We start from the raw sequence: 25,750 nt of genomic DNA on the forward strand, positions 1-25,750 counted from the left end.
TTTGGTTTTCTCATTGATGTCTATAATCATTGGTTACACACATTTTAACAACAGATTTTCAAAGTTTAGCTGTATGTAACTCTTCCTATCGCGTATATGTATGATAAACAAAATATGCACTTGTAAACTGGTAAGACTGCCCCTTTCACAAAAAAAAGAAAAGTGAAATGATTTCAATTAGTTTTCAATAATCGGTTAATAGAAAAGCCAGGAAAAGAAATACATTACATAAATCATAAAAAGTCGGTCTGAAAACTTACAACATCTGATTTCGTTTCGTCAGATTCTATAATAAAAACACCTCCATAAATCATGTATTCTACTAACCATAAAATATTATTTGATATAACCAGATCCCATACCGTTTCATTCTGAGTACTAGAATCAACTATTATATTGCCAAACCAGAAACACCTGTCATTGACATGGATCTTATACTTGAAGAGCATGCAAATGGTACCTATGATATACAAAAATATTTAAAGGGATATAGAAGTCTAGAATTTTGTTTTAGTTGCTGATAAGGTACCGTAACTAATTTCGCAATTTACATTCTCTCGCAATTAAAAAACACCAAGGTTTGGTGCGGATGTCATTGATCAGAACAGATTGTAGTGTGGTGTGGTGATATTTATTTCCTCAATGGCAGTGATATCGGCGATGTCATAATATCGGAAATACATTCACTCAGAATTGGTAATAACGCCCTAGACGTGACTGTAATTTGAATTACAGAGAGTTGCAATATATGTAAACCACTATATCCCTTTAAAAATACGAAAAGTCTAGGTTGTAATTGGTGTCAGACACACAGTAAAAAACATTTCAAATTAGCCTTGGCATTTCCCTGAACGTCTATCTACCCAGACAAAATCAATGACCACAAGGTATCTGAATGCAGTATCATGGTTTATCTGATCAATACTGTGGGTTTAATTGAAATATGAGATTAGAAGATTATCAGAGCAGTTCTATTGACCTTCTTCACCTCCCACTGGGGCTATCAATATATACCATTGTTTTAATGATCGTATCATTATGGCGGGGCATTCGTGCCACTGTATAGCATTAAGAAGCAACAATATACACTATAAAATTGTTTTAATGATAGCATGTCTATCGCTCTCGCCCTGCAATTGCTTACCTGTGAAAATATTATTGTAATATTATGGAAAATCCGTACAACTATACTTTCAAGTCATATCGTCTATCATAATAACAACTATCGTGTGGTAGAGATATAGAAGTCTTTTCAGCTTCTTGTAAGCTATCCCTCATCTAGTGGGAGTCTGCATTTTATTTTATAATAGAGAGAATCATTACTAACGGGGTTTAGAATGGAGGCAAGCTTTCAGTAGATTAGGTAAACTGTTTCACATAAGATAACGCTCTTAGTTTGAAAGTTGCCTCCCCGGGACAAGCAGACCTAGTGGTAATAATAAAATAATACCAGTATATCAAGTTATTAGTATAGTGGCTTGTAAAATAGTTGAGAATAGTTATATAGGCATAAGCCTGTTCCCCAATCCATTTAATGTATTAATAAAATATTGTTTATAAAAAAAAAATAGTTGAGAATGGGGAGTAATCAACAATTTTGTTTGTGATTTAAATCCCCTTCCATACATCGCTTCATATTATTGTCTATACAGTCATCAAACTGCTGGGTTATTTATTAATTTTTCATTGCGTTATTCTATTATTAAGTCCCATTGTCAATTATTGGACTCTGACATGGTATGCTCAAGATGATGACAGGGTCTGCATAATAATCAGACTAGGAAGCAGTGGTGGTACCAGCCTCCCAAGGTAATATATAGGGGACAACTGCCAACGGTTGAGATTCAAAATTCGACAACTCCGAAAAGTGCATAGATGTATTGAGCGTATGAGAGGGTTCAAGATCTTGAATTGACCAAATGTTATACTATTTTTAACGATTGTCTCACCAATAAACTATCTGTGTTTTGATAAATTTGATCATTTTCGCAATAGGCCTCTATTACAAGAAACGAAACCTTGACTTGTTCATGAAAATGCAGAATTTTAATAACTTTTAAGTTTCCCATTGATGACAATGTTTGTGTAAAATCTTAAGAACAGTTACAAGTGACAGCAAGACAAACAGAATGATAAGATTGTTTTAGTCTTAAGACATAATTACAGATATTAAACGTAAACAAAGACCTTTCAAAATTCTTAAATACCCAGTGAGAGGTGACATTTCGTGATCAAATTTGATAAGATTTAGGAAAATGTTCAAATTGTATACGCCCAGTAATTAAAATAAAACCACGCCAATTATTGTTTAGCATCAGAAATTACATTTTTCAAAGAAACGTGATCATTGCCGATAAACATTTAATACACATGACGTCATCACAATTTGTCATCTGAGATACCGGACAACGGGCACCTGTTTGAATGACGTCATTGAAATTTGTGTTGTTTTTCTGCGTTCTAACTAACATCTGTTTGGTGCCCTTTTCTTTTCAATTTCAACAGATAAAGAATAAAATGACATTTATGATGCCAATTTAAAAGTTAATATGAGTGAACTTTGCTCCAAGTAAAATAAAACCCAGCTTCAATGAGATTGTAGAGCGCTACATGTTCAATAAGGAGAAATTCTCTCAAATTTAAATGTAAAGTTTATCGTCTCAACCTAAACTCTTACATCATTCGTGTATCAAAAAGTGCAAATTTCTACTAAATACTAACCGAACTTTGATCATTAAGTTTATGAAGACTGGGAATGAAAAGGTTATTGATATTAGATTTTGGACTGGGCATAAAATGTTACATTAGTGAAATGTTCAAAAGATCTGTATTTCGGTAAATCGGTAAGAATAGGATAAGATTCGTGACTCTTGATACGGATCGTTGAGAGTTGTTCTGTTGGATGTAATACATATCTTGGAATTGTAGATAACCCCGGTCCTTTACAAAATAGTAAAACTAGTCCTCGTAAAATGGGGAAAGCATTTTATTAACATACACGTGGCTATAATTCATAAAACAATCAGCATTGGTCGAGTAAGTAACTATATATAGAAATTGTAGAAGATGAAACTAAAACCCGTACAGTAATACAGAGGCAGAAATATTCTCACTTCTCATTTTACCAAGCTCTCGCTAACATCTTTATGTATCTTAGTCAATCAAGCGAGTTGTGGTAATTATAGTGATAATATATATAATTATATACACGTACATTTCACGACAATTGATCAACATCAACTGTATTAAACACCCAGGATGAAAGGGTGAAAAATAATTAAAGATTTCCTCGCTTTACACTTCATGATAATTATTCACTGGACTGGTCTTAATTAAATGTACACAACTTGTTAATCTCGACTGCATGTCAAAGTCTTGATTATCAAGCTCGTCATCTTAATCACACTGATTTTTCTTTCAATGGTGAAGCTGGGTAAATATTGGCGGTGAGGATTAGTTGGTCCTCTATTCAACTCGCCTCTCTATCTATGTGATGGTCTACAATAGATAAGAAAGTCCTAAGATCACCTAGTCAATATTAGCCTTGATGTCAGCCATTGTGTCTTAACGACCAGTCTGTAATGAGGTGTCTAACGTTAAAACGTTTCATCTTAGACTAAACAATCTTCACCCTTCCCACCGACACTTCATCGGTCAAATGTTGGTCACAAAGGCATGTACAGATATATCGGTCACTTTGGTCCATTATGAAGGGGATTTGACCATTCGGACTTCAAAAGCCTCATAGGTCGAGAGAATATATCTAAATCGTTGAAACGTTAATGCATCTTTACACTGAAAAAAATCTTGAATAATTCGTTAATCTTTTAGAACTTTTTTTGAAAGTCGTAGGCTCAAAAATGGTTTTCTAGCATAGGCCTACATGTTATATTATATATACGTTATATCCTTCTATCTATACTATTTCTATTTCCTGTAAGAGTTCCTGTTATTCGAGAAAAAAACTTGATTCTGGCGACACCATTTAGTTTTAAGAGCACTTGCGATACTGACGTAAAAGTCTAAAATTCTCTGGGTCTCCTGGAAATATAGAAATCGATTAGTGAAATGGTGCAAATAGAAACTTTCAGGGTCCCGTGATACTCATAGAGAGCTGCAACCCGTTTCTTATATGGATGACGAATTGTAGGATAACCTAAACAAAAATGGCTATCAAATGTCACTTCTTTGGATTTCGCTATCCCGCTACTCATTAAGTTATGAAGAGACGGTTCTATTTGACACGCTTTCATTGGTTAAATATAACGCCAGTGTTAGATTACTATTGAGACAATAAGTATTAGAAAACAAAAAGGAAACTTATTTTAATAAAGATTACGATAGCATGTACCGTTAGTTTTTGAATTTTTGTTTGATATTCTGTGCCATAAAAAACCTATGATCTTGTGACAACAATGTAAAGTCTGATGGTCGATAAAGAAAGCTTGATCTTTATTATATTTCTTCATTAATTCTTCCACTTGTTATTGTTTTACTAATAATTAATAGAGATCAATAACAAACCCAATCAACCGCGACTAACCTAATAAGGCATCTCGGATAACCAGACTTATATTATTGATAGAGGTTAATAATAGTCAATGAACCGTGTTTAATTGTAATAACGTCTGGTCAAGCGAGACTTCAAGTAAAAAGTAAATTGATTAACCAGTATGCTAACAAGTTTTAATTTCTTGTCTATCGACGGTTAGTTAGATTACCTTCCTTGTCAATATCAAAGACTTATGTTAATATTATTCATTATATATTTGAACAACACTAAACTTTAAAGGCACAGACACACTTTTTTTTTTTACCTATCGTACCTCAGTTACACAAACTGGATATTTTTTTAGTTGAGCTAATCAGTAAACGTGTTCACAGCCCACCGTCGAAATTTGAGCCTTCAAATCCATGTGTGTAAAGAATTATCCGCTTTTAAAAGTTAAAAAGACGACTCGTCATTTTAAAATACTCTGTGATATATAGAAAACACACATATAGAAATAGGCAGTAAAATTCTTAGTTTGAAGTATCTTTGATTTTCGTACAATTCTGGTACATTAGAAGACTATTTATATACATGCATATTCAAGACCCAAATCAACCCCCGAAAATGGCGAATCTGTCCGTTTAACAATTTGGACAACTATTCCACCGTACGACCTGATTTAGTTGATTAAATGATCATCACAATACCTGTCTACAACGATTTAATTAAAATGCGAATCGGAATGATTCGTTTCGTGTTCTGACTGTCGTTGAGATCGTTTACCATCGATGATCTTACAATATGCATCTCATAAACCCGAATCATTTAATACTTAACCAATCAAATGCTTCGTTCAATGAAAGATTTTCGTCACTGTATGTTAGAAACTTTTAGACATTTAGCGTTAAATCACTGACTTTCATTGTCAATTTCAACAATTTTATCATACACTATGCTGACTTTTGATGTTATTGGGATCATCATTCCACAGAACACGATTTTGAGAAGAATTTCGTCAGATCAAGAATAAGAAGTGTAGTAACCGACATAAAAACAAAACACAAAACAAAAAATACAAATCTGGACTTTAATCAGATGGTGCTTATTGCGAAATTCTCGTTTGAAAAGGGGAGCTAACTCTGAGCAATCAATTCAGTTTCAGTATTTTTTTTATTAAAAAGTTTTAGCTGCTTGATTACACCAATTGCTGGAATCCATTGCAATCTCAATTGGGCTGTAATATGGCCGAGAGACCGTGGGGCAATTTATATCTATCATACGCTAGAACCAAGACGATATATGGAACGCCTTTAACGACATTTGATTGGCTGTTGGTAATATTTATTGACATTTGATTGGTTTAAAGTAATAGTTATTGACAGGTTGTAATCTGTTCCAGCTGACTTCAATCTTCAACAAAGTGATTTCGTCTGCTGGGGAATGAATTGAAAAGCCAGAAATTAGCCAGGAACGGCTTGTAGAGTATCAGGAACAATTTGGAACGATACAAGACGGTGGTTAATGAGTTGTAGTGGAACCCTGCTGTGATTTGTGATAGAGACGAGAATGACTAAACCTCCGTCCGTAGCTGTGTTACAGTAAGTTGCAACGAGTGCTGTAAAGTTCTTGTATGTCACGGGTACAAAACGGTCTGGCTTGTCGGTCTTTAAGGTGCCCTGTTTGCAAAATACGCTATATTTTGACAATAAAATACGTGTTTGTATGTGTAGTGATATATAATGGATACGTGTTAAATTCTAGGATATGACAATTTAAAAAGTGGGCCAGTCGTGGGTGTTGGGATTCAATATTAACACGAACAATATGACGATTACTCAATATACCAATTGAAGTTCAAGATACACGTGTCTGTGGAATATATTAATAAATATAAGAGACTAACTGCAATAACAGTGGAATATAGAATTTGGAATTTATTCAGAATTTGAAAATACTAGCGACTGATGCAACGATTTATTATTCTTCTCCCGCGCATATTATTGTAAATATAAGTTAAAACTTTTATTAAACTTACTTCAATCCTCCAACATTTGTCTGTGTTTAAAGACTTCTCAGTAGAAGACTATTTTGTGTTAGAGTTCCTGCAAGTGCGTCTTGAAGAGTATATGAGAGATATATAAGTATATATCATAAACCAACAGGCCTATACTAAAACTTGTGTAAACGTATATAAGTGAATCGGCGTCAATAAAAACTGCAGTCGTTATTGTGAATGGATGTTAAAAAAAACTTATGTGAGTTTATTTAAATATATAACTGTGGTTCACATCAATTATATGACTGTGAATTAAGTTTAACGAATTGTGTTTGAAGGGTTTATCGCTTAACAGATCGACAACTTAATAGTTAAAAACTCTCAGTAGAGTTCGTCGAAGTTTAAATACTAAAATTATTTATTTGAATACAGTAGGATATTGTGATTTTATCATTTTGATGTATTTAAATTGAAGTATTTTAATTTTTATAGAACTTATATCATTATAAAGAATTGCTGTTAGAAATTTAATAGAAAAAGGCTGATACTGGATAGAAGAAATTAGCCTAGCTAGATTGTATGCCATATCAGTGAACTTTAAGAAACGTCAGTCTGTGTATTATTGTACTCAGTGAAATCGTGGCCTACTCCGTGTAGAGGTTATTATTAAGGAAAATACAAGTGTTTAGCATTGAGAACCTTTTCAACATGTTGCCTCATATAACCCAGTGTGTTATACTTTTTATTACATTTCTCTGTGATATATCTGTGTTATTGCCCTCACGTGACGGTGGCAGGGGGTTAACATATGCTCAACTAGTCCCCCATAGAACTTCTAACGATGTATATATGGATCCCTGTAAGGCTGGTAAGTTTCTTTCTGAATTTTCTCCACGTTTCTTGTGACAAAACCATTCGGCAGTCAACTCTTTTTCAAAACCCTGCCAGTTGTATTCAATAGAACGATATTACAAAATTTGGAGGTGAATGGCGAGCACTGCAGATACCAGCCAATACTTTACGATGGTTTATTTTTAAAAGTAAAATTAGCCACGTTACAGTAGCAGGTTGTATAGACTGTCTCTGCTGTTGTGTATTTGGTTCCTTTGAGTCTGACTTCTTCAAAATATGATTTATATAAAATCTAAAGAGCACGTCGCAGCATAATACAAGTTTGATCGATTGCACAGTCATAAGTTACTTCCTTACTGACTGGTTGAAAAGAGGCTAAAAGCTACTATTCTGGTAAAGGGTTTAAAGGTGGTTTTCCTTATTTTAAGTGTCAAATTAAGCAAACTATTTGATTAGTTGGTGTTTCTAATGAATTATCATGTATTCTTATCATATCATTATGTTATTATTGCATATAATAAGGAGACATTCATAAATGTCCATGAATGTACAATCTGGATAAACAAAAAAAGACATTTTGACCTTTCTGGATCGGTCACTCATTGTAATTCTGTTGGTAATTCTCTTCTTATTTCACTTAAAATGAATTAATTATGGACATGTGAGACAAACTTTTTCCAAGTCATTACAACACTTTCTATTCATATAAGTATTTCATTCTCATAAAAGAAAATAAGAGAACCCATCTTTAAGTAAAATCGGAAGTTTGAACAATTCCTCTGAATCGGAGGATGAAAGATACTGCAGGCCACGTAAATTTCACAACTGTTAGTCGGAATGCCTATTGTATTTATTTCAGTAGTAATTCAGTAGATTGGCAGTAGGATCATCCGAAGTCGACGGAGACAAGACGTATTTTTATATGAATAGTATTTGATGGCGATTATCCTCCATCACCCCCGTCTGTCGTCTGTGACATTTGTAGAATACAATGTTTACTGTCATTAGTCTCTTACTGTCAGTCGATTAATTCTGTATCGTCTAATGACCAATATGTAGATCAATATTATGTAGAGGGAGAAAAGCCGAAACTCTACCTACATACTAATATTTTGACGAATACCAGTCGGAAAGGGAATAGAGTCTTGACAACAATATGCGAAAAGAGGCTGGCGGGCTAAGTTAAAAGCAACATACAAGATCTTGATAAATTTAGGTATTTTGTACCTGTTTCAGATTAATACCTTTTAAGAGATTGGTAATTCATTCAATTTTGAAACATTTGAATGGTTTGAAAATATAAGAATGAGGTCTGGTAGGTTGAGGTTTGATAGCTGCATACATGATCTCATTGATCTGGATTGGCCTCTACTGGAACGGTTTGGTAATACAAATATCAGTTCTAGATCCTGCCATACAAGTGTCATCTTCAGTGGGTTTTATTTAGTTTGACAGCTGCATACGATATCATGATTTATATAACTTTGATGCAATTGGACCGCTCAGCACCAAAGTTATTCTAGTTTGATAGTTGCATACGAGATATTAATACACCTGTAGAACTGTAGTATATGGTAGCATCATGCAGTTTGTTCGTGATAACCATAATAATTTATACTCACTCTTAATTAAGAAGTTAATTAGAAATTTGATCTAACAATTATTTACACCCAATGTCACTCCTCGTTTGTGTTATCAGTATGATAGACATGTAGCTAACACCTGGCTGAAGGTATATTGATAAGATCCAGGGTTTTATCTGCACATTGAGTGGATATTATATATCACAACAAACATGCAGTTTAACGATAAAATAAAACACTAGTGGATGGCTAAGTTTACTGTCTGTTTCTATCTTGTATTCATTGCTAGAGCTGTGGTAAGTAGGCGGTTAGTTGCTCATGAGTTTTGACGCAGTATCAGTCAACATGTAGTGCTCATTGAATATTGAATATTCACTGCAGTTGTCCCACTTCTTTGGTGAGCAGCTGCCCGGCGAATAACTCGTAAGAATCTCCCAACTGATTTTGAATGGATATTCTAGTCCAAACCTCATTCATTAAATACTTCTACAAATTTCTTTTATCAAACGAAATATGGAATATTTTAAATTCTGTTGCTCAGTTAAACGGCACAAATGCAACCCATGAGTGAACATGGACATAGGTCATTGTATCAAACAAACGGAATGCAACTTGCTGGAACCTTTTTCAGAACACTGTTCTTGTCTGTATTCTCTTTATGAAGACTTAAGAAGCACGTTTGGTAGGTAATTGGCCATAAAATTCTGAAACTTTGGCAATTCATGATAGTGAGAAGATATGAAGTTCAGGCAAAGAGGGCCCTTCGTGTCGTTATCGTAGAAAAAGGTTAGTGTCTACGCCCTCGAAAATAGTATCTCGTTAGTATGTTTATCTGTTTGTTTGAAATGACAATTGTATTGTTTACCAAGTCAAATACGCCTATAAACATTCACCAGATTGTTATTTTCTGAGTTTCTGTCTCCCTTACCGACATATATTTTGTCTAGGCTGACAGGCAAGGGAGATAATAAAGAGGTTTATAGAAATCAAATGATGAATCTGTAAATGATTTCCCCTATTAATCGATGGTACGATGACTCTTGTCTTGTAAGTTAGGACTGTCAGAAAGAACTTGAACTAGAGACAACTAACCCTGTTTCACCCACTCCTGGTCGTTTGCCCTGCTATTTTTATATGAGAAGCATAGATTTGGAATGCTTCAATTATCCAATATAAGTTTCTAAAATTACTTTTTGGGTTTTTCTCTCGGAAGCTGCTAGGTGTTGCAAGCTCAGATTCCATTTCTATACCTGATGCATTATGGACTGTGGAAATAATCTGAAATGAAATGGATCATTTCAATGCACATCTAGGTAGAAAGACAATTTCGTTTCAATCAAACACCCAAGAGATGTTGAGGTCGAACGTGTACAGTCTGTATCAGAAACTTGTATTCTCGATACAACAAAGAATGCTATATTTCATGTGACATTGTGGTTAGTATATATCATTACATAGACTGTAGAAAATTTATCAAAGCGATCGTTGACTCATCAGTCATTAGCTATAACGGAACAACCTTCTTCACTACTTCAGTATGGCGACCAGTCACTTCCGTTCACACCGGAAGTTATGACTGCTGAGAAATTGAAAAGTAGGTCATTGCCATCGTCTTCAGAATCTTGTTCCAGCCCACTTCTCGTGTTAATCTTCTGGAATTTTTTTAATTGGATTATACCTTTGAAGCAAAAAACCTGTCTTCAAAATATACACCTGTTTCTAACAGGCATAGCTATAGATTTAATAATTTATGTGTATTTCGTAATTCCTCGTCCAAATTTAAGTTTTTATCGTGATCATTACTGGAGCCAAGGGAGCAACCGTAATAGCACCCCTCGCGCAATACCTGAGGGCACTTTGCTATATCTTTCTTCTTGCCACATTCTTGACTCTACTAACATTAGCAGATGGGGAATCAGGTATTGTGTTAAAATGTGTACAATGCACTATGAACATGGCCAATTTGTGACTATTAGTCTAGTTTCCGGAATGGAATTTCCTTGACTCAGCACATTGGTCTATCTCTTGACCTCTTTTTATAGAAACGAACAGTCATTGAGAATTGTACATGATAAAAACCACTCAGAATAGAATCTAATATTGATATATTGATGAGTTGACATTTTATTGTTTTATTTTTAATACACTGATTTCACTCAACAATATCTTGATGCTGAAAATTAAAGTTGTGGTTTGGGTTTACTAATATTTTTTATTGTAGAATTTCAATTGATTTTCTCTGGGTTTGAACTGTTCTGTATCACCAACATACTGTCGTGAACCATGAATTGCTCCTTTGTTTTATACTATTGCTTCTTTATAAGGACCAGGGCTTTCATGTAGATTGCAGTATTTGCATATACATTGTCATAGCTTCACGTACAGAGTACATGAGACCGTTGCAATATTCTTATTTAGATTTGGACTTGAACGAAACATTTCTATCAAGTAGAGTACGTTCGTCACGCTCAAGTACAGTGTAGTACATCAATGTACAGCATGATCGTTGCTTATGGTACCGAAGCAAAACCTGTACCGTTAATACCCTTTTGCATCATGTAAGAAAACATCATACCCAAACAATAACTTTAATCTGTTATCTGGAATTAGACCGAATCAATGTCGGCTATTGTCTGTACATCACATCATAAAAGTCTGATTTTCAATTAACATGTTCTGTCTAATGATATCAATACATTTATTTATTGGACATTTTTTTTATCTGCCGAGTCGTAGTAGGCCATTGTCAGACACGTGCTGTTTGTCTGTAGATCTTCTGCACTGTGTATTCATGGTATAATATCAGTTATCAATAAAGGCTATCGAACTGTAATGTAAATATTGTTTCTCTTCCATGCAAGTTTTAACAGGTTTTTCTGTACATATTTTATGCAGAAATCTATTGACACGTGCCAAAGTTGATTGCATATAAGTGCGCTGCTTTCGTTGTGACGTTTTTGGTATTAAGGTATTTGTTAAAGCAGCGACGCACGTACACGAATATATGGATTTTAGGGTTTTTCAACCTTTTTATGTCTATCACCCCTTTCAGGGTCCTTTGTCGGTTGTATTAACACTTTCCCTCTCACTATTTCGTGATTTTCTCTTCGGCCTTCAATGCAATCTGACTGAATAGAACGACCTAAATTTAATTGTCCACAAATTTTACGCTTGACCAATTTAAATCAAACTCATGTTTTAAACGATTTGATATTGTCTGAAATAGAGGGGGATGTAGCTCTATCAGTCAGAATGGTTGAAGCTTCATAGAGTCATTATTCGAGTTACGTGATAATGCGGTTCAGGTATTTATCCCTGTTTGTGTACTCGAACCTAAGGTAACCTTAAAGGGATCGTAAATAGGTTTTTCTAAACTTTTAATATGAATCAGGGACACTGATAGCCTCAATTTGCACCATTTTAATTTTTACTACTACGTCTGTGGTTCCTGCAATTCCACAAAAATGATAGGAAAATATGCTTTATCACTTTATCGCGATTAGTGACGTCATCTAACATTGGAATTGGAATGGTGCAAGTTGTTGCTATCAGTGTCCCCGATAATATAATACATTTAGAAAACCTCTTTACAATCCCTTTAAATGGCTCGTGTTTTCTTATTGTTCCAGCCAACCTGAAGTAAATGAGACACAATTTGATGTTCTGTATATTAATAGATATATTATGTTTGACATAATATGAAGTAGATCGAGTTCAGAATTTAAATTAATTTTGAAAGATGTTTCAATTTTTTCTGATCGCCTACAACCACAATCTCTTATCATAATAAACCATTCTTTAAAACATTGGACACTCATATCCGGTTTGAAATAACCTGTTGCAGAATTCATGTCAATGTTCTCGTTTCTCTTGAAATTTTCACGATTAATGCATTTAAATAAATGAAAACCATATGAGAGGCTAAATATAGAACCGCAGACTTAGTCTATGGCAGGAACAATGAAAAGTCGTCAATTTACGGATCTGATGCCCTTACCCTTTCATACATTCTACAAAGCCTTTCTGGTGGTTCGTCAGAAGACTGGGATTACTCCAAAATGCGTTCCATAGTATAGTTTATTGGATTGTTCTTAAGCATTTATGGCAGCAATGTGCTGGGTTGTAAATTGTTGTTAGTTTTAATCATGACTTAAGTCGCAAGTATTTACATATTTTTAAATAGAATGTGCAACGTGTTCCATCTGGATTGATCACTTAGCTTGGTGTTTCAGAGGGAGTAAGCACAATATCACTGTTGCTTATGAATGTATATCTATATGTCTAGGCCATGAAGTTCTCTACTCTATGCTCTAGGCCCCTGGTTCCCAACGTGGGGGTGTTTTCATCCCCTGGGGGTGTGGGTCTGGGGTGTCAGGGGTGTGGCCAACTGGTGTAGGAGAAGAATTTATTTTGCATTGAGAGACCACCTCACTTCATCACATTCTGGAAATGTGGATGAAACAAATTTTTGGGGGTGTGAAAGGTCCCGGTGATTGCTCCAGGGGTGTGAAGGCTGAAAAGGGTTGGGAACCACTGCTCTAGGCACACCATTGATACTCTTTATTTCTAGTTTTTAGTTTGTAAGTCAATCTGAGAGGATAAGCAAACCGAATATGTTTCATTACTCTTCTATGCTGTATAAAGGGCGGATGGGATGTGATATCCATTGTGTTTAACTACCCTGCTTTAGACTTAGAGCAAATATTAAATACAAAATGTCACACGATAGTCAGAGTGAATGAGTAAAGGCAGGTTGATCTTTTCAAACTAGTTAAACGAGTCTATTATAAAACCACTTGCTCCTTTTTTATATTTTTTTTTTCGAAGTATTTAAAATGAATTGAGAATGTTTTATGAATGAAGTGATGACTCAATCTAAACAGTTGGTTTTGATTTCAAGTTGGGTTGCACCAAATTCGGGTGTAGGCTACTTTCAGCTTTACGCATCAGAGAAAACGAACGTTCCCTTATCAAGAGTGTTTTAAGAGTGATCTCAACCAGCAGCTAAGAAACCTCTTACTTATTGTATCCAAGAGCTAGGTTACAGTCAATTTTTAAGGGGTGTGTTACAGCTTGTAGGTAACCACGAACTCTCTTACATGTTCTTGCCAAGAGGTCATAGGTCAGTTAGCGACAAAGTGTTTCCCGTAACTAATAACCAAGAGACTGGTCTCATATCTACAGCTTGTTACAGCTCTCTGACAGTAATAACCCAAATCTTACTGATTTTAATCATGTAAAAGCTTTCATGTCGTGATTAAAGAATCCTTATGTTGTTATTGTCCATTACCTTCATTAAAAACGACATTGGACGACTAAAAGCGAAGTTAATGAAGGGCGATGCATCTTTAATATACTTCATGTACAATGCATAAAGAATCGTATCATCTAATTATATGTTGAAATCTGCCCAGATTCTTGCATTTTCTCACGAATACCAGTTTATTATTTAATCTAGAGTTACTAACACTTACTCCCTAATTTGACTTGAATTGTCAATTTGAAACTTGTCAAGTATCATTAACATAGATAGTTATCTCCTTACCGTCTACTGTAACGTTAAAACATATCAAGAAGCATCTTCACAATGTCAAGCTAAATTACGAACTTCTTTCTGATACCTTGATTGCAATGGCCACTATTCTTGTATCACGGAATGCAGCGATTTGATTGGATTGAATTGTACGTCAGTAATTAAAGCTTATAAGAGGACTCTACAGAAAGGCTGCACAAACTTCCCTGGTCGATATCGTAGCCAAGGTATAGGAAATACGAAGTTCGTAACAGCTTGATATTGTGAAGATGAGCAAGAGAGGAGTTTTGTTAATTTATATATCAACACTAACGCAATCGCAATGTTCATGTTGAAAAAGCACATAAGTCAATGACATCCAATGTAATCAGTGTTCTGGAAAGTTTAGCATGCCTGCAAGTTACATAAACCGTAGAAACAACTGTAAGTGTGAAGGAGCTTGTAAAGAGTACCATAAAATTTCCCGAACAGTTGGTCATACCAATAAGTATGTCCAAACATAAAATTTAATTTGTGATATTTTTTTCAGAAACCATGAACAATTTTAACATAATTATGACGTCACGCAGTTCATTATTCATTTCCTCTTAACCTGATAAATTTCAAGTGGGAACCCTTGACCGAATTAAACCGTTGAATTAAACTGTCGCTGACCTGTACAAAAATTTCCCCATCAAAGACATTTACGTATTTAATTCAAGAAAAGTATGCAAAACGGAAGTATTTAAACCTTGAAGTAGATTAATTGCACTCTTTAATTCACAGATTTCACTTTGAAAATTTTCAATAAGTATATAGATTCACACTCAAACCAAGCCTGTGGTAGATAAAGTGTCTAAAGGGGCTTTATCGAATGATAATACTTTCGATCCTTTACTACTGATGGGACATGATACATGATAAATAGAGATTTCAAGCCTTGTGGTTTTCGGGATTGTCTACGGTCAAGATTAACCCAACTTCGCTTGCTTTAAGGACTACAATTTTAAATGGGTATTTGCTGAGTTTGTCAAAGTATTCAAGAAGCTAAAGCACAATCTTCGTGTACTAAGGAACATGTGCGCCATTCTTTTTGACCAATCATACTTTAGTCTCAGAACCAAGCCAATCAGTAACAGTGTTCACAGCTCACCATTTGAGTCTTCAAATCCATGTGTGTCAAAAAATATCTGCGTTGGAATGTTAAAATGCCGACTAGTTATTTTAAGAAACTTTGTGATTTATAGAAAAGACAAATAAAGAAATGTTGAGTAAAATTTCTAGTTTGAAGTATTTTTAAAGAATTATGCGATTTTCGTACATTTCTACCTTCTGGCCACGTTTCACTAAGGTACGTAAGTATTTACATTTACGTGAGTTTTATACTTACGCACCTAAGTGAAACGGGGGCCTGAAGACTATTTACATATTGTCAAGACTAAAATGAACCCCACACTGGCGAACTTGTCCCTTTAAGCTATATACGGATTAAAAGAGCCTTTAATACAATATTTAATATGAAATGAATGGAGTGTAACGACCTATACTTCCGCACCCACTTGGGCTAATTGAAGACAATAATACAATATTTTACAGGTCTTCACAAACTCTCGAGCAGCTTGATGCTTCAAATTACTTTTGTGTCATTTTTTTAACTTGCTGAATATCTCGGTAAGGAAATAGTGGATATAACAGGTGGTCAATTGCAATTCCTAATCTACCAATTCGTGGTTTGTTGGTAAACCAGACAGAACACTAATGAGCGCCTTTTAGGTATATATTTGTACAAGTCTTAGAAACTTACTTCTTTATGGTGGTTTTATATATAGCAGGTATAGGAAATCTAAAGTTTCTTGGTTTATTGATAAAGTATCGAGGAAGTATCTTTTTGATTAATCTCTACACTTAACCTATTTAATGACAGAGCGCACATGTTATTCACGTGTTATATATAGATGATGTATGTATGTAATATAGATAATAAGAATAATAAATATATCGTATCGTTATCATACACACAGGTTGTTTAGTCTTTCATCTTTCAAACCATCTTGTAGATCGACATCAGATATCAGAATATCCATTACAACAGTTACGGCACAACCGTGCTAATATTAACCTTCTCACAAGATTGGTTACGATCTGATTGAATTGTTTAAAATTGTTGAAAAGCCTTGACCGAGAATACGAACGAATTACTGAGCGCACGAAAGGTCGTATTCGTGATTCTGTTCTTTGTGATTTGCTCACGATACCCAAATTCTCAAAGAGATTTCAGAACGTAGGACAAAAACCATAACGATATTAATTAGAACATATTTTACTGTTTTCAGTATTGTTAAAATGCACATGAAAAACGTATATTCTGCACATGTAATTATCAGGTATCAGATATGGTTGCCATCTAGAAACATGTCGAACAGGAAACGACCATTGACCCAGCCGTTTGTTACAATTTGATTCAGAACATACTGAATGAATTATAACAACAAAGACCTGACTGTGTAATTTCTGCATTCCATATATCTCTCCTGAAGCCATGCTGATGCCATCATGAACAAGTGTGCGATATTTTCGTTAGGTTTAAAGGCAGAAACTGTAAGAACGTTTATTGAGTCCATGGGCAAAGTTATGGCAACGGTACTTTGTATCGCTCTGAGCTTTCCGAGACAGTAGAACATAGAAGAAACGAATACGCCAATTGCGGCACCGGACTGTATCGACAATACCATACCAAACACCACACTGGACAACGTACTGAATTCATTCCTGTTTAAGATAATTTTGAGAATGGACCTTGGTTCATTACTAGGAATGTTTTGGCTCCAACATTTTGACGATTATAATATTATAATATGTAAGTACTATTTCAGACCAGTTCTGTTCTTCAACCGTTCAATCGATCCCTTTCCCGAAATCCAAGTCGATTTGATTTATATCCCCTGTAGTTACGGACCGCGTATTCTCAAAACGATCTTAGCTCTAGGTTGCACTAGCCAGAGAAGTACTCTACTATAAAGCTTCTCCAAACTAGCTGAAGTTCTAGTTTTAATCTCGGCCTTGAAATAAGAATTAACACATAAAAATCGTGTAAATGGGAGAATAAAAATATAGAAAGTTTGAAGATAGTGAAAACATCTGGGGAAGTAATTTCACGTTGATAGATAAATCTGTAGGGGAGCAGAAGATGAAAATAATGTAAAAGAAAATGAAAAACACGATATAAAAACGCGATAAAAGCCGTGTTATTTGTTCTCTGTGTAGATATTGTAAATTTATTAGGTTATGGTATCATTTGTTATGTACTTTTTATACGCCCACACATAAGATGGGTGATGATCGGATAATTTTTCACCGAAATATCGTGTCTGACTTGACGTTTCACTCTATTAGCTATATTGTGCAACTCGTGTTAAATCCACAGGCGACAATTCTTTACAGGTTCTTTTGATTTTGATTTTGTTTGTCAATGGATGGATTAAATATTGTATCGGCAAAATTGAACACATTTCAAGAACAAGGGCAATAACTCATACTCAATATTATTCAGTATCGCCCTAAAGAGTTCAGAAGAAGTGTATGACTGAAGGATGAATATTTCATACTGGTGATTCTTACGGTACTGCTAAATATTTTTATTCAAAATCAAAGCTTTCAGTGGGCGTATATTACCTTGCCTGGCAAGCTATCTTTTACCTACCACTTCGCCGTGAATCGGGGGTTAGAAAATTGGTTGTAAATTCCTCCTGCGTCCGTCGGTAAGTTGTCCCAGCAGATCCAACCTTTTTAGTTGATCCACTCGAACAACTTAACTAGGTTTATGGAAAGGAAAGTTATATTACTCTTCCATTCTTAAGTTCCCCTACAACTGAAAGAGGTTTTATCAGAGCAACCAATCCTAGAAAAAAGGTCCAGTTCAATTTGAGCCAGCTTTGAGCCAAACAGACAACAATCCATCCCCGGCAAGGTTCTAACTCCAGAATTTAATCATCACTAACTAAAGTCAACTTTCTAAACCACGGGCCCCAAGTCTCGACCCTTCAAAAATGTAGGGCGTAAAACTTTTTTCATTTCACACCTTTGATACTCTTTGATTCTGCCCATGATAATGATACAGTTTCTTGGCTCTTTGTCTGCTATAATACACCAAGGAGTTGATTACCAGATCATCAGAATGTTAACTGGACACCAGGGATTACATCATGGTACTCATTAATCTGATGAGCATGTTTTTACCATCTCAATTGGTTTTTGAAGCGATACTTCATTGTAAGTAAGAAATATCTACTCAATCATTGGGTTGTGTCAGAATCTCAGGATTCAGATATGGCGGTAATCCAGGTAATCCACTGATGTACGATTAACATTGATGGACATTAAAACCATGGGATGGATTTCTTTTGTATTATCAATTTTCCTAGGGATGCTTGAATACTGATTTTTAGAAGACTTCTTTACTATCCCGTGCTTGCCAGTATCAGCTAAGTGCTGACGCATTGATGATTAGTACAAGAGGTATTGAGTTAGTGAAGTCATAGAGGTTATACTGATGCCTGGCTATAAAGGGAGTTAATTAGCCTGTCCATTCAGAGAGGTTAACCGTATAGTAATCTGAGGTTAGTCAAGTGAATGATTAATAGTAATATCAATGTACAGTGGACCACTCAATTAGATGACATTATTCCGCTTGCCTGGTCTTCTACCCTCTTAATAACTGGACGGTATGTCAGGAAAATTCAACAAGTCATTCCTGTGGATATTCTGAATTATGGACACGACCAAGTCTTTTGGGGTACATTAGTGGCACTAAAAAAGATATTTTGAAGTGAAACGTTGTTCGAGAGTGAATCTATTTTCACAATATATTCGCGATAGTTTTAAAGGGTAGTTACAAGAAAACGTCATTCAATTCTCGTTAATTTCTGTCGGTATATAAGTTTTATACAAATAGTTTCTGAATTCACCACACGATAGTTTCAGAAGATAGCCGTTTTAAAATAAAGTTTAATTCACAATATGATAGTTTTCGAGGAAAATCTAAGGAAGTGTACCTGAACTCTTAATACGTAGGTTTCAGTGTGTAGTCAGTAAAGACCAATATTAAAATATTTTCAGTAACAATAGTTCCAGTAATGGTAAAATTTTCAATCTAATAGGTATGCCAGCTATGGTCGTATCTGAGTCGTTTGGAGTAAATCCTGTACTCATTGTACGACAGAAGGTAGACAAATTTACAATGAAGAAGGTAGCCGAGTACGATGACATTAGTTTTCTGTTATGAATTCCGATCCACGAGGCGTAGAAAATAGTAGAGATTATATTTATTATAGTCTTGTGAATATACTATATCATAGGTAACATCGTCAGGAACTACATCATTACGTAGATTATTTAAGAGGTTAAGGTCAGGCGGTGTATGGTTTTGATTCAAAATCTTTTATAAAACGCTGCTTCAATATATTTTTAGATTCGTAATATTCGAAATCATCTTGTATATCAACTTATATGAGAGTAGGGTAGGACATGAAATTGCATATCATAGCATCTTTCATACTGCAATACATATTGAGTAAAGTGAAACGTAAAGCAGCATTATATTAAGAGCTATATCTATAAATCAGTAGAACTTATAAATTAGTTATCTATTAGTGATGGAGAAATACCAGATCTCTACAGACTGAACCCTGATGGTTTACAGACCGACTTTAACTTGTAGCAGATCGTGAACTTGGTCTTGTCTTGAAGCCATCAGTCGACAAGATAATGACAGAGCTTTCAATACAGACAGTCTAATGAATGACTCGGCAGCTCTGCTACAAATTAGAGATATTTCTGCTGTAAATTAAAAAATACTCTAACTATAAGTTACGATATTGGTCCTCTTCAAAATAAATCTGTATTATATATTGGTAACGTGGGCAGCTTGTGAGTTCATTGGCATTACCATAAGTGTATTTAAGTGAAGTAAAGCCCTAAAACCATAACACAATACCATCGTTTTAGTACAATATGAATCGTAACATTATCGTTCTATTGTCGACTTCGTTTATGGCCCAGATATGGTCTTTATGCACCGTTAAAGGTCTGGGCACACGAGAGGTCTTGGTCGGAGACATTTGTCGCCGATTAGAGTCTTTTCTTTAGTTTCAACGACTGGCACGGGCACACGAGGAGGCAAAAATCTCCAGTCTGTCGTTTAATCACGTGTGGAGCATGCAATGGAAAGGAAAATGAATCTGATTGGATGATGACGGTCTGTCTTGCCAACGATAAAACTATCGGCGATAATTACCAATCACTTAATATTTTTCTCAAGACTCTAATTGGGCACAAAAATCTCGTGTGCCCGCACCTTAATGGAGTCTCTGAGGTGTTTATAGTACGCTTGTATGTTCTTTATATATGTCTTCGAAGGGCATTCAAACAGACAGATGAAAGTTGTGCTCGCTATTTTGGGAAATACACTTCCTTATCTTAAAGAGAAGAGGGTTGTTGAATGTTGACTGATTATAAAGAAGATCTTTGTTTAAAATTCTCAAATGATATTAATATGTATATTTAAGATTCTCTTCGTGACAATAAGTTCAAAGAAATCTCATAAAACAACAATTTCAATTCCATTTACAAACAGGCACTTGGAAAAATAATTGATATGTGGTGTTTTGGTACAAGTCAATTGAAAATGACAGACGGGTCACAATACGGTTCCACGCTTCATAATTAACCTATTGGGTATTGTCTAAAAACAATATTGTAATTGTTTTCAAGGGTGGGAGTCGTTTACATATCTACAAACATACAGATGTCTTCACTAGACATTATTGTTCCATGGTTTAGACTAAACAACCCTATCTTTAAATCTTGCAATAAATATCATTTGCTTTGTGGACGGTATAAAAGTCCGCTGCCAAGTACAGAGCAGCAATGGTACAGCACAAATATCCTTTTATCATGCCATAATCTATGGATATTCAACGTTTTTCGGATGCTCCACCGTGGAAAAGTTTTTACAGGGTGCACCACACCATATAAATACAAAGAATAGAAATCCTTTCATGATGGCCTTGAAAAATATTCACCACATGCAGTTCAATGTGTACCGAAAATTTTGAACAATCAATGCTTGTCCACAGACCAGCTGGTAGTAACTTAATTAGGAATCTAAGTTGTTATCTTTGTAAAATATGCTTGTAAATTAATACTTATACATTTTGTATATTTCAGCTGGATTTATGGGAGATATAGCTCTATCAGAAGAAGAATTTAAACGAGAGAGGAAATATCTTCAACAGATGAACAATACAATGTTTGAATTACAAGTAGAGGACCCTAGAACCACCTATATTGGTAGAAAACCTTCCAAATACTCAGGTCAACCAGAAAATACTCTTAAAAAACTTCCCATGTCAGAACTAGATGTGAAAAAGAAAAAATATCTTAGGAAAATTTTAAAAGAGAAAAAACAAAATTTAAAATCTTTATGTAAGAAGGGGTAAGTTGAAGCTTTCGTTGTATTATTTTCCAAACTTTGTTGTTATATAAAGTATAAAGAAAGAAGGGAACAGAGGACTGTAGATTCTCTACCAACAGATATATACAAGGTTTAGCTTACTTAATGCCTGCAATATACAAATCATTTTCATACACATTCTGGATTTGATCCGGATTGTACAGATTTCCATCTAGGGATGCAAAGCAAAATATGTTGTGATGATTGTCAAGTTCCGTTTTCAGTTGTGGGTAGGTGAAAGTGATGCTGTCAAATTGCCTAGTCCATTCAGACGTAGTCGTTAAAGAAATTGATGAGAACTATCATTGTATTCCTGATGACGGTGTGAGAACCACATTGAAACGTTGAAGTAATAGATATTCCAGAAGTATATATCCATATAATTGTCTTATTTATGTATCGTTAAAGAAATTGATGAGAACTGTACCTTCTATCGTATGGGCGAGGTCTTTATCAGTAATTACTTGTTTGATATACACTGATAAATATTAGTAATAGAAATGTCAAACTATTCAATTACATAATCATCATTAGGAAATACATTTTACAAATATTATAATTATAAGCTTGCATACCCTTATTCTTGTTTTTCGTAATGGGCGTGGTTTGGTTTTTTAAATGAGTTTGGTTTACAATGTCATTACATTAAAGTACGAATTTCAAAATACTAATTGTCTAGCGATATGTACATACTTTAATAACAGTATGTTTTATGCAGTATTATTAACTCACTGAACATGTATTGTGTATGATAAACATGTTATAATAGCAGGATTTTATTACTCAGTGTTATAACTCACTGAAATTGTATGTAAAGATACCTTGCATAACGAGTTTGAACAGATATGTGTAGTTTTGGAAAATTTTATGAGAATGACACATTGACAATTACCTAAAATACTTAATCGTGGAGAAAGCCCCACCTATTGTACCGAATGAATTTAGAAAATGCAAAAAGGCTTGCACAATGTGATTATCATACATAATTATTTTGGCAATTTTACAATCTCATCCTTTTCGTTAAGTAAAAACTTGTTCTTAGTTTAAATTGAGTGAATAAATCTTCAATTTACACTTTAAAACCGATTATACTGGAGATTTGTCGGTAAACATAATTATTCTGTTACGTAAAACTGAAATCAATAAAATACCAATTGTTGATCAACAATGTCTATCACAATGAGAAAAGTCTTTATGTACCTATCTTAATAGCAATTCAAAATTCACAGTTCGGATTCCTACGAAATCAATAAAGAGTATCGGAAAATAATCATCTTGGATTATCCAAAGTGGAAATGAATTTCTAATTGAGGTGTCAAAAGAATAAGGAAGCGTTTTTTTGGATAATGTACTGAACTGCACAAGCAAACAAGCTAGCATCTCAGAGACGCATTCAAGAGGTCATACTTGTCAAATCAAAAAGATTAAATTCTGCACTTGTGCAAGGTCTTATCGCCCATCACTTTGTAATAAAACATTTGAAACATTTTGCTACATAGAGTTATAATTATTATATCGACAATGTATTTATTATATTATATCGATATCACGGCGATTGTTGCTCGTGTCGACGTTCCACGTACCTGGATGTTCATTGCTGCATTTTTGACGTTTGAAAGAATTCGCAAAAACATTTTAAGTTGTCCACTTCTAATTCCCCGCATTGACAGTTATAGAAAACAGACTATAGTATAAGGATGTAGAATATTTTGGTGTAAAATGTATGAAAGAAGATATCATGTATAGCATCTCTATATCTGAACCGACAATCTTAATGCATAAATATTTCAGATTTCAAACAGTAGTTTACACAAGACAGGTTCCCGTTGGTTTTAAATTTATTTCACCATTCCTCTACCTATTAGACTTGAATATATTATGATGGATGGTCTTGTAATTAGTATGAAATATGTGTTTATTTTTCTTTAAGAGAAGAAGCATGTTGTTCTAAGAAACTAATTTAAACATGAGATTAACACTCGACAGTTTGTATTGCACTATTATTTAACTGCTAGTTGAAGCTAGTTCTACCAATATTTCATAAAATGAAAAATAAAGAAAATACACGATATAGATCGGCCACCCAAAAAAACGTGTACAAAGTCCATCCTCGCCTTTCTTAGCTCAATGACTCAATATAAAAACCAAGGGAAAATTCCGTTTACTAGGGGGAAGATGGTTGATTTCTTACGGAAAAGACGAGTTCATTCAATGTCCACCATGGCATTGTCTGTACAAGAACAAGAGATCGCATAGAGCTCCATGTACAATGAACAAACCTATTGACTCCCCACGAACAATAGTTTCACCACACAACCGTATTTCATCACCAACTACCATCCCAGACTATCAACTATCTTGACGATGATAGATCTAGAACCTTTACACATGTTATAATGACAGATAACAACTCTCATCTGTCAGTTAATCTTGAAATAGTTAGATACCACCCCCTACAGTATAAAACCTCTTCGTTACCTGAGATTTATTATTAGAATTTTTTAAATGACAAAACGTTTTGCTAAACGGTTTGATGCACGATTACTCCTGTTGAAATCTATAATACAGAAACCAGTTCAATACCTAAGATTACTATTAGAGATATTCAAATGAAGTATTAATTACAGAATGGTTTTGGTTAGCATTATAAGCGTCTTGCCCACAGATTGGAGGTTTTGAAGTGTTTTCAGCAACCATTACGAGTTAACCTAAAAGATGGTAATGCCACAATGATTTTCGGTTTGAATTTGGCAAGTAGGGAGTGATTTAAGACTTGCCACCGTTTACTGGACAAAATAGCAATGTTTCAATTTCAAGCAGATGGGATCAAAATTAAAAATATGAGGCGTTGGTCTGACTCTTTGGCGCTACCTTACATGAAACACAAAATTTGAATTAAAACGTACCCAAATGATATCATTAGCAAAGTAAAAATCAATCAGGGATATGTTGACAAACCCAGTGTTTATCATTTCGTAAATATGTTATTGTAGTTGTATGTAGAAAGATGCCAGGGAAGATTGCCTTGTGCAACTGGGTACCTAATGAAATTATTATTATTATAATGGCAGAGCATTATGAAATGATCAGTATATCTGGATGTTATGATTCATACACAGTTTATAAGCAATGTGTCCAATGATCTTAATAAAAGTTTAAATCATGTGTGGCTCAGAGGCCAAATTCTAGTCAGTAACAGTACTTTTGAATACGATATTGTTGGTAAACATAGTTAAAACACCAAACATACTAAATGGTTTTAAAGAGACCATGGTCATCATCAAAGACTCGGTACATGTTATTTTGACCACAGGAATACCTGAGAATAGATCTATATCTTTTAACAGTTCGTCATTTAACTGATATCTGTAAACAACCCAAAACATCCATAAACAATGTTAGATCTATTAAAGCAATATGTATTAATGAGATATCTTTCAGTACAACTGGACAGTTAGAAACAGTCAGTGTTTTTCTTATTTACTGGTTTTTATTGCCAAGTTGATTCTTTCATGTATTTCTTTGAAAGGTTTCAATGAATGTGTGTGGTGTTAGACCAATTAGCAAGGTCGAAAGCCATTTGTACTTATCAGTAATAAGGCTCGTAGAAGCTGAAAAATGTTGAGTTGATCAGTCGTTCAGAAAGGGTGAAAAAAAATGTTTTGTCGTTGCGAGTTATCTTTAACTCTTGTACCAGCAAGAACGAGAATCGCCTTTGACGTCAGCACCAACCTTGATGAACTTTATTAGGGCCGCAGCGCAGTAGCTTAGTGAGTTAGACGCTTACTTGTTAACCTGAAGTTAC

At 34.6% G+C, this 25,750-nt stretch overlaps 1 protein-coding gene across 1 annotated transcript; it reads left to right on the forward strand.

Annotated features, from left to right (window-relative positions):
• Window positions 1-7,196: 7,196 nt before the first annotated feature.
• On the forward strand, window positions 7,197-23,827 carry LOTGIDRAFT_168377 (hypothetical protein; the record flags this gene model as incomplete). Its single annotated transcript, XM_009066255.1, has 3 exons — window positions 7,197-7,356; window positions 21,660-21,927; window positions 23,737-23,827. The coding sequence occupies 3 exons, from the start codon at window positions 7,197-7,199 to the stop codon at window positions 23,825-23,827; spliced, it is 519 nt and encodes a 172-aa protein (XP_009064503.1).
• Window positions 23,828-25,750: the final 1,923 nt, after the last annotated feature.

The sequence above is a fragment of the Lottia gigantea genome (genome assembly GCF_000327385.1).
Source record: "Lottia gigantea unplaced genomic scaffold LOTGIsca_74, whole genome shotgun sequence".
Classification (NCBI taxonomy): Eukaryota; Metazoa; Mollusca; class Gastropoda; family Lottiidae; genus Lottia; species Lottia gigantea.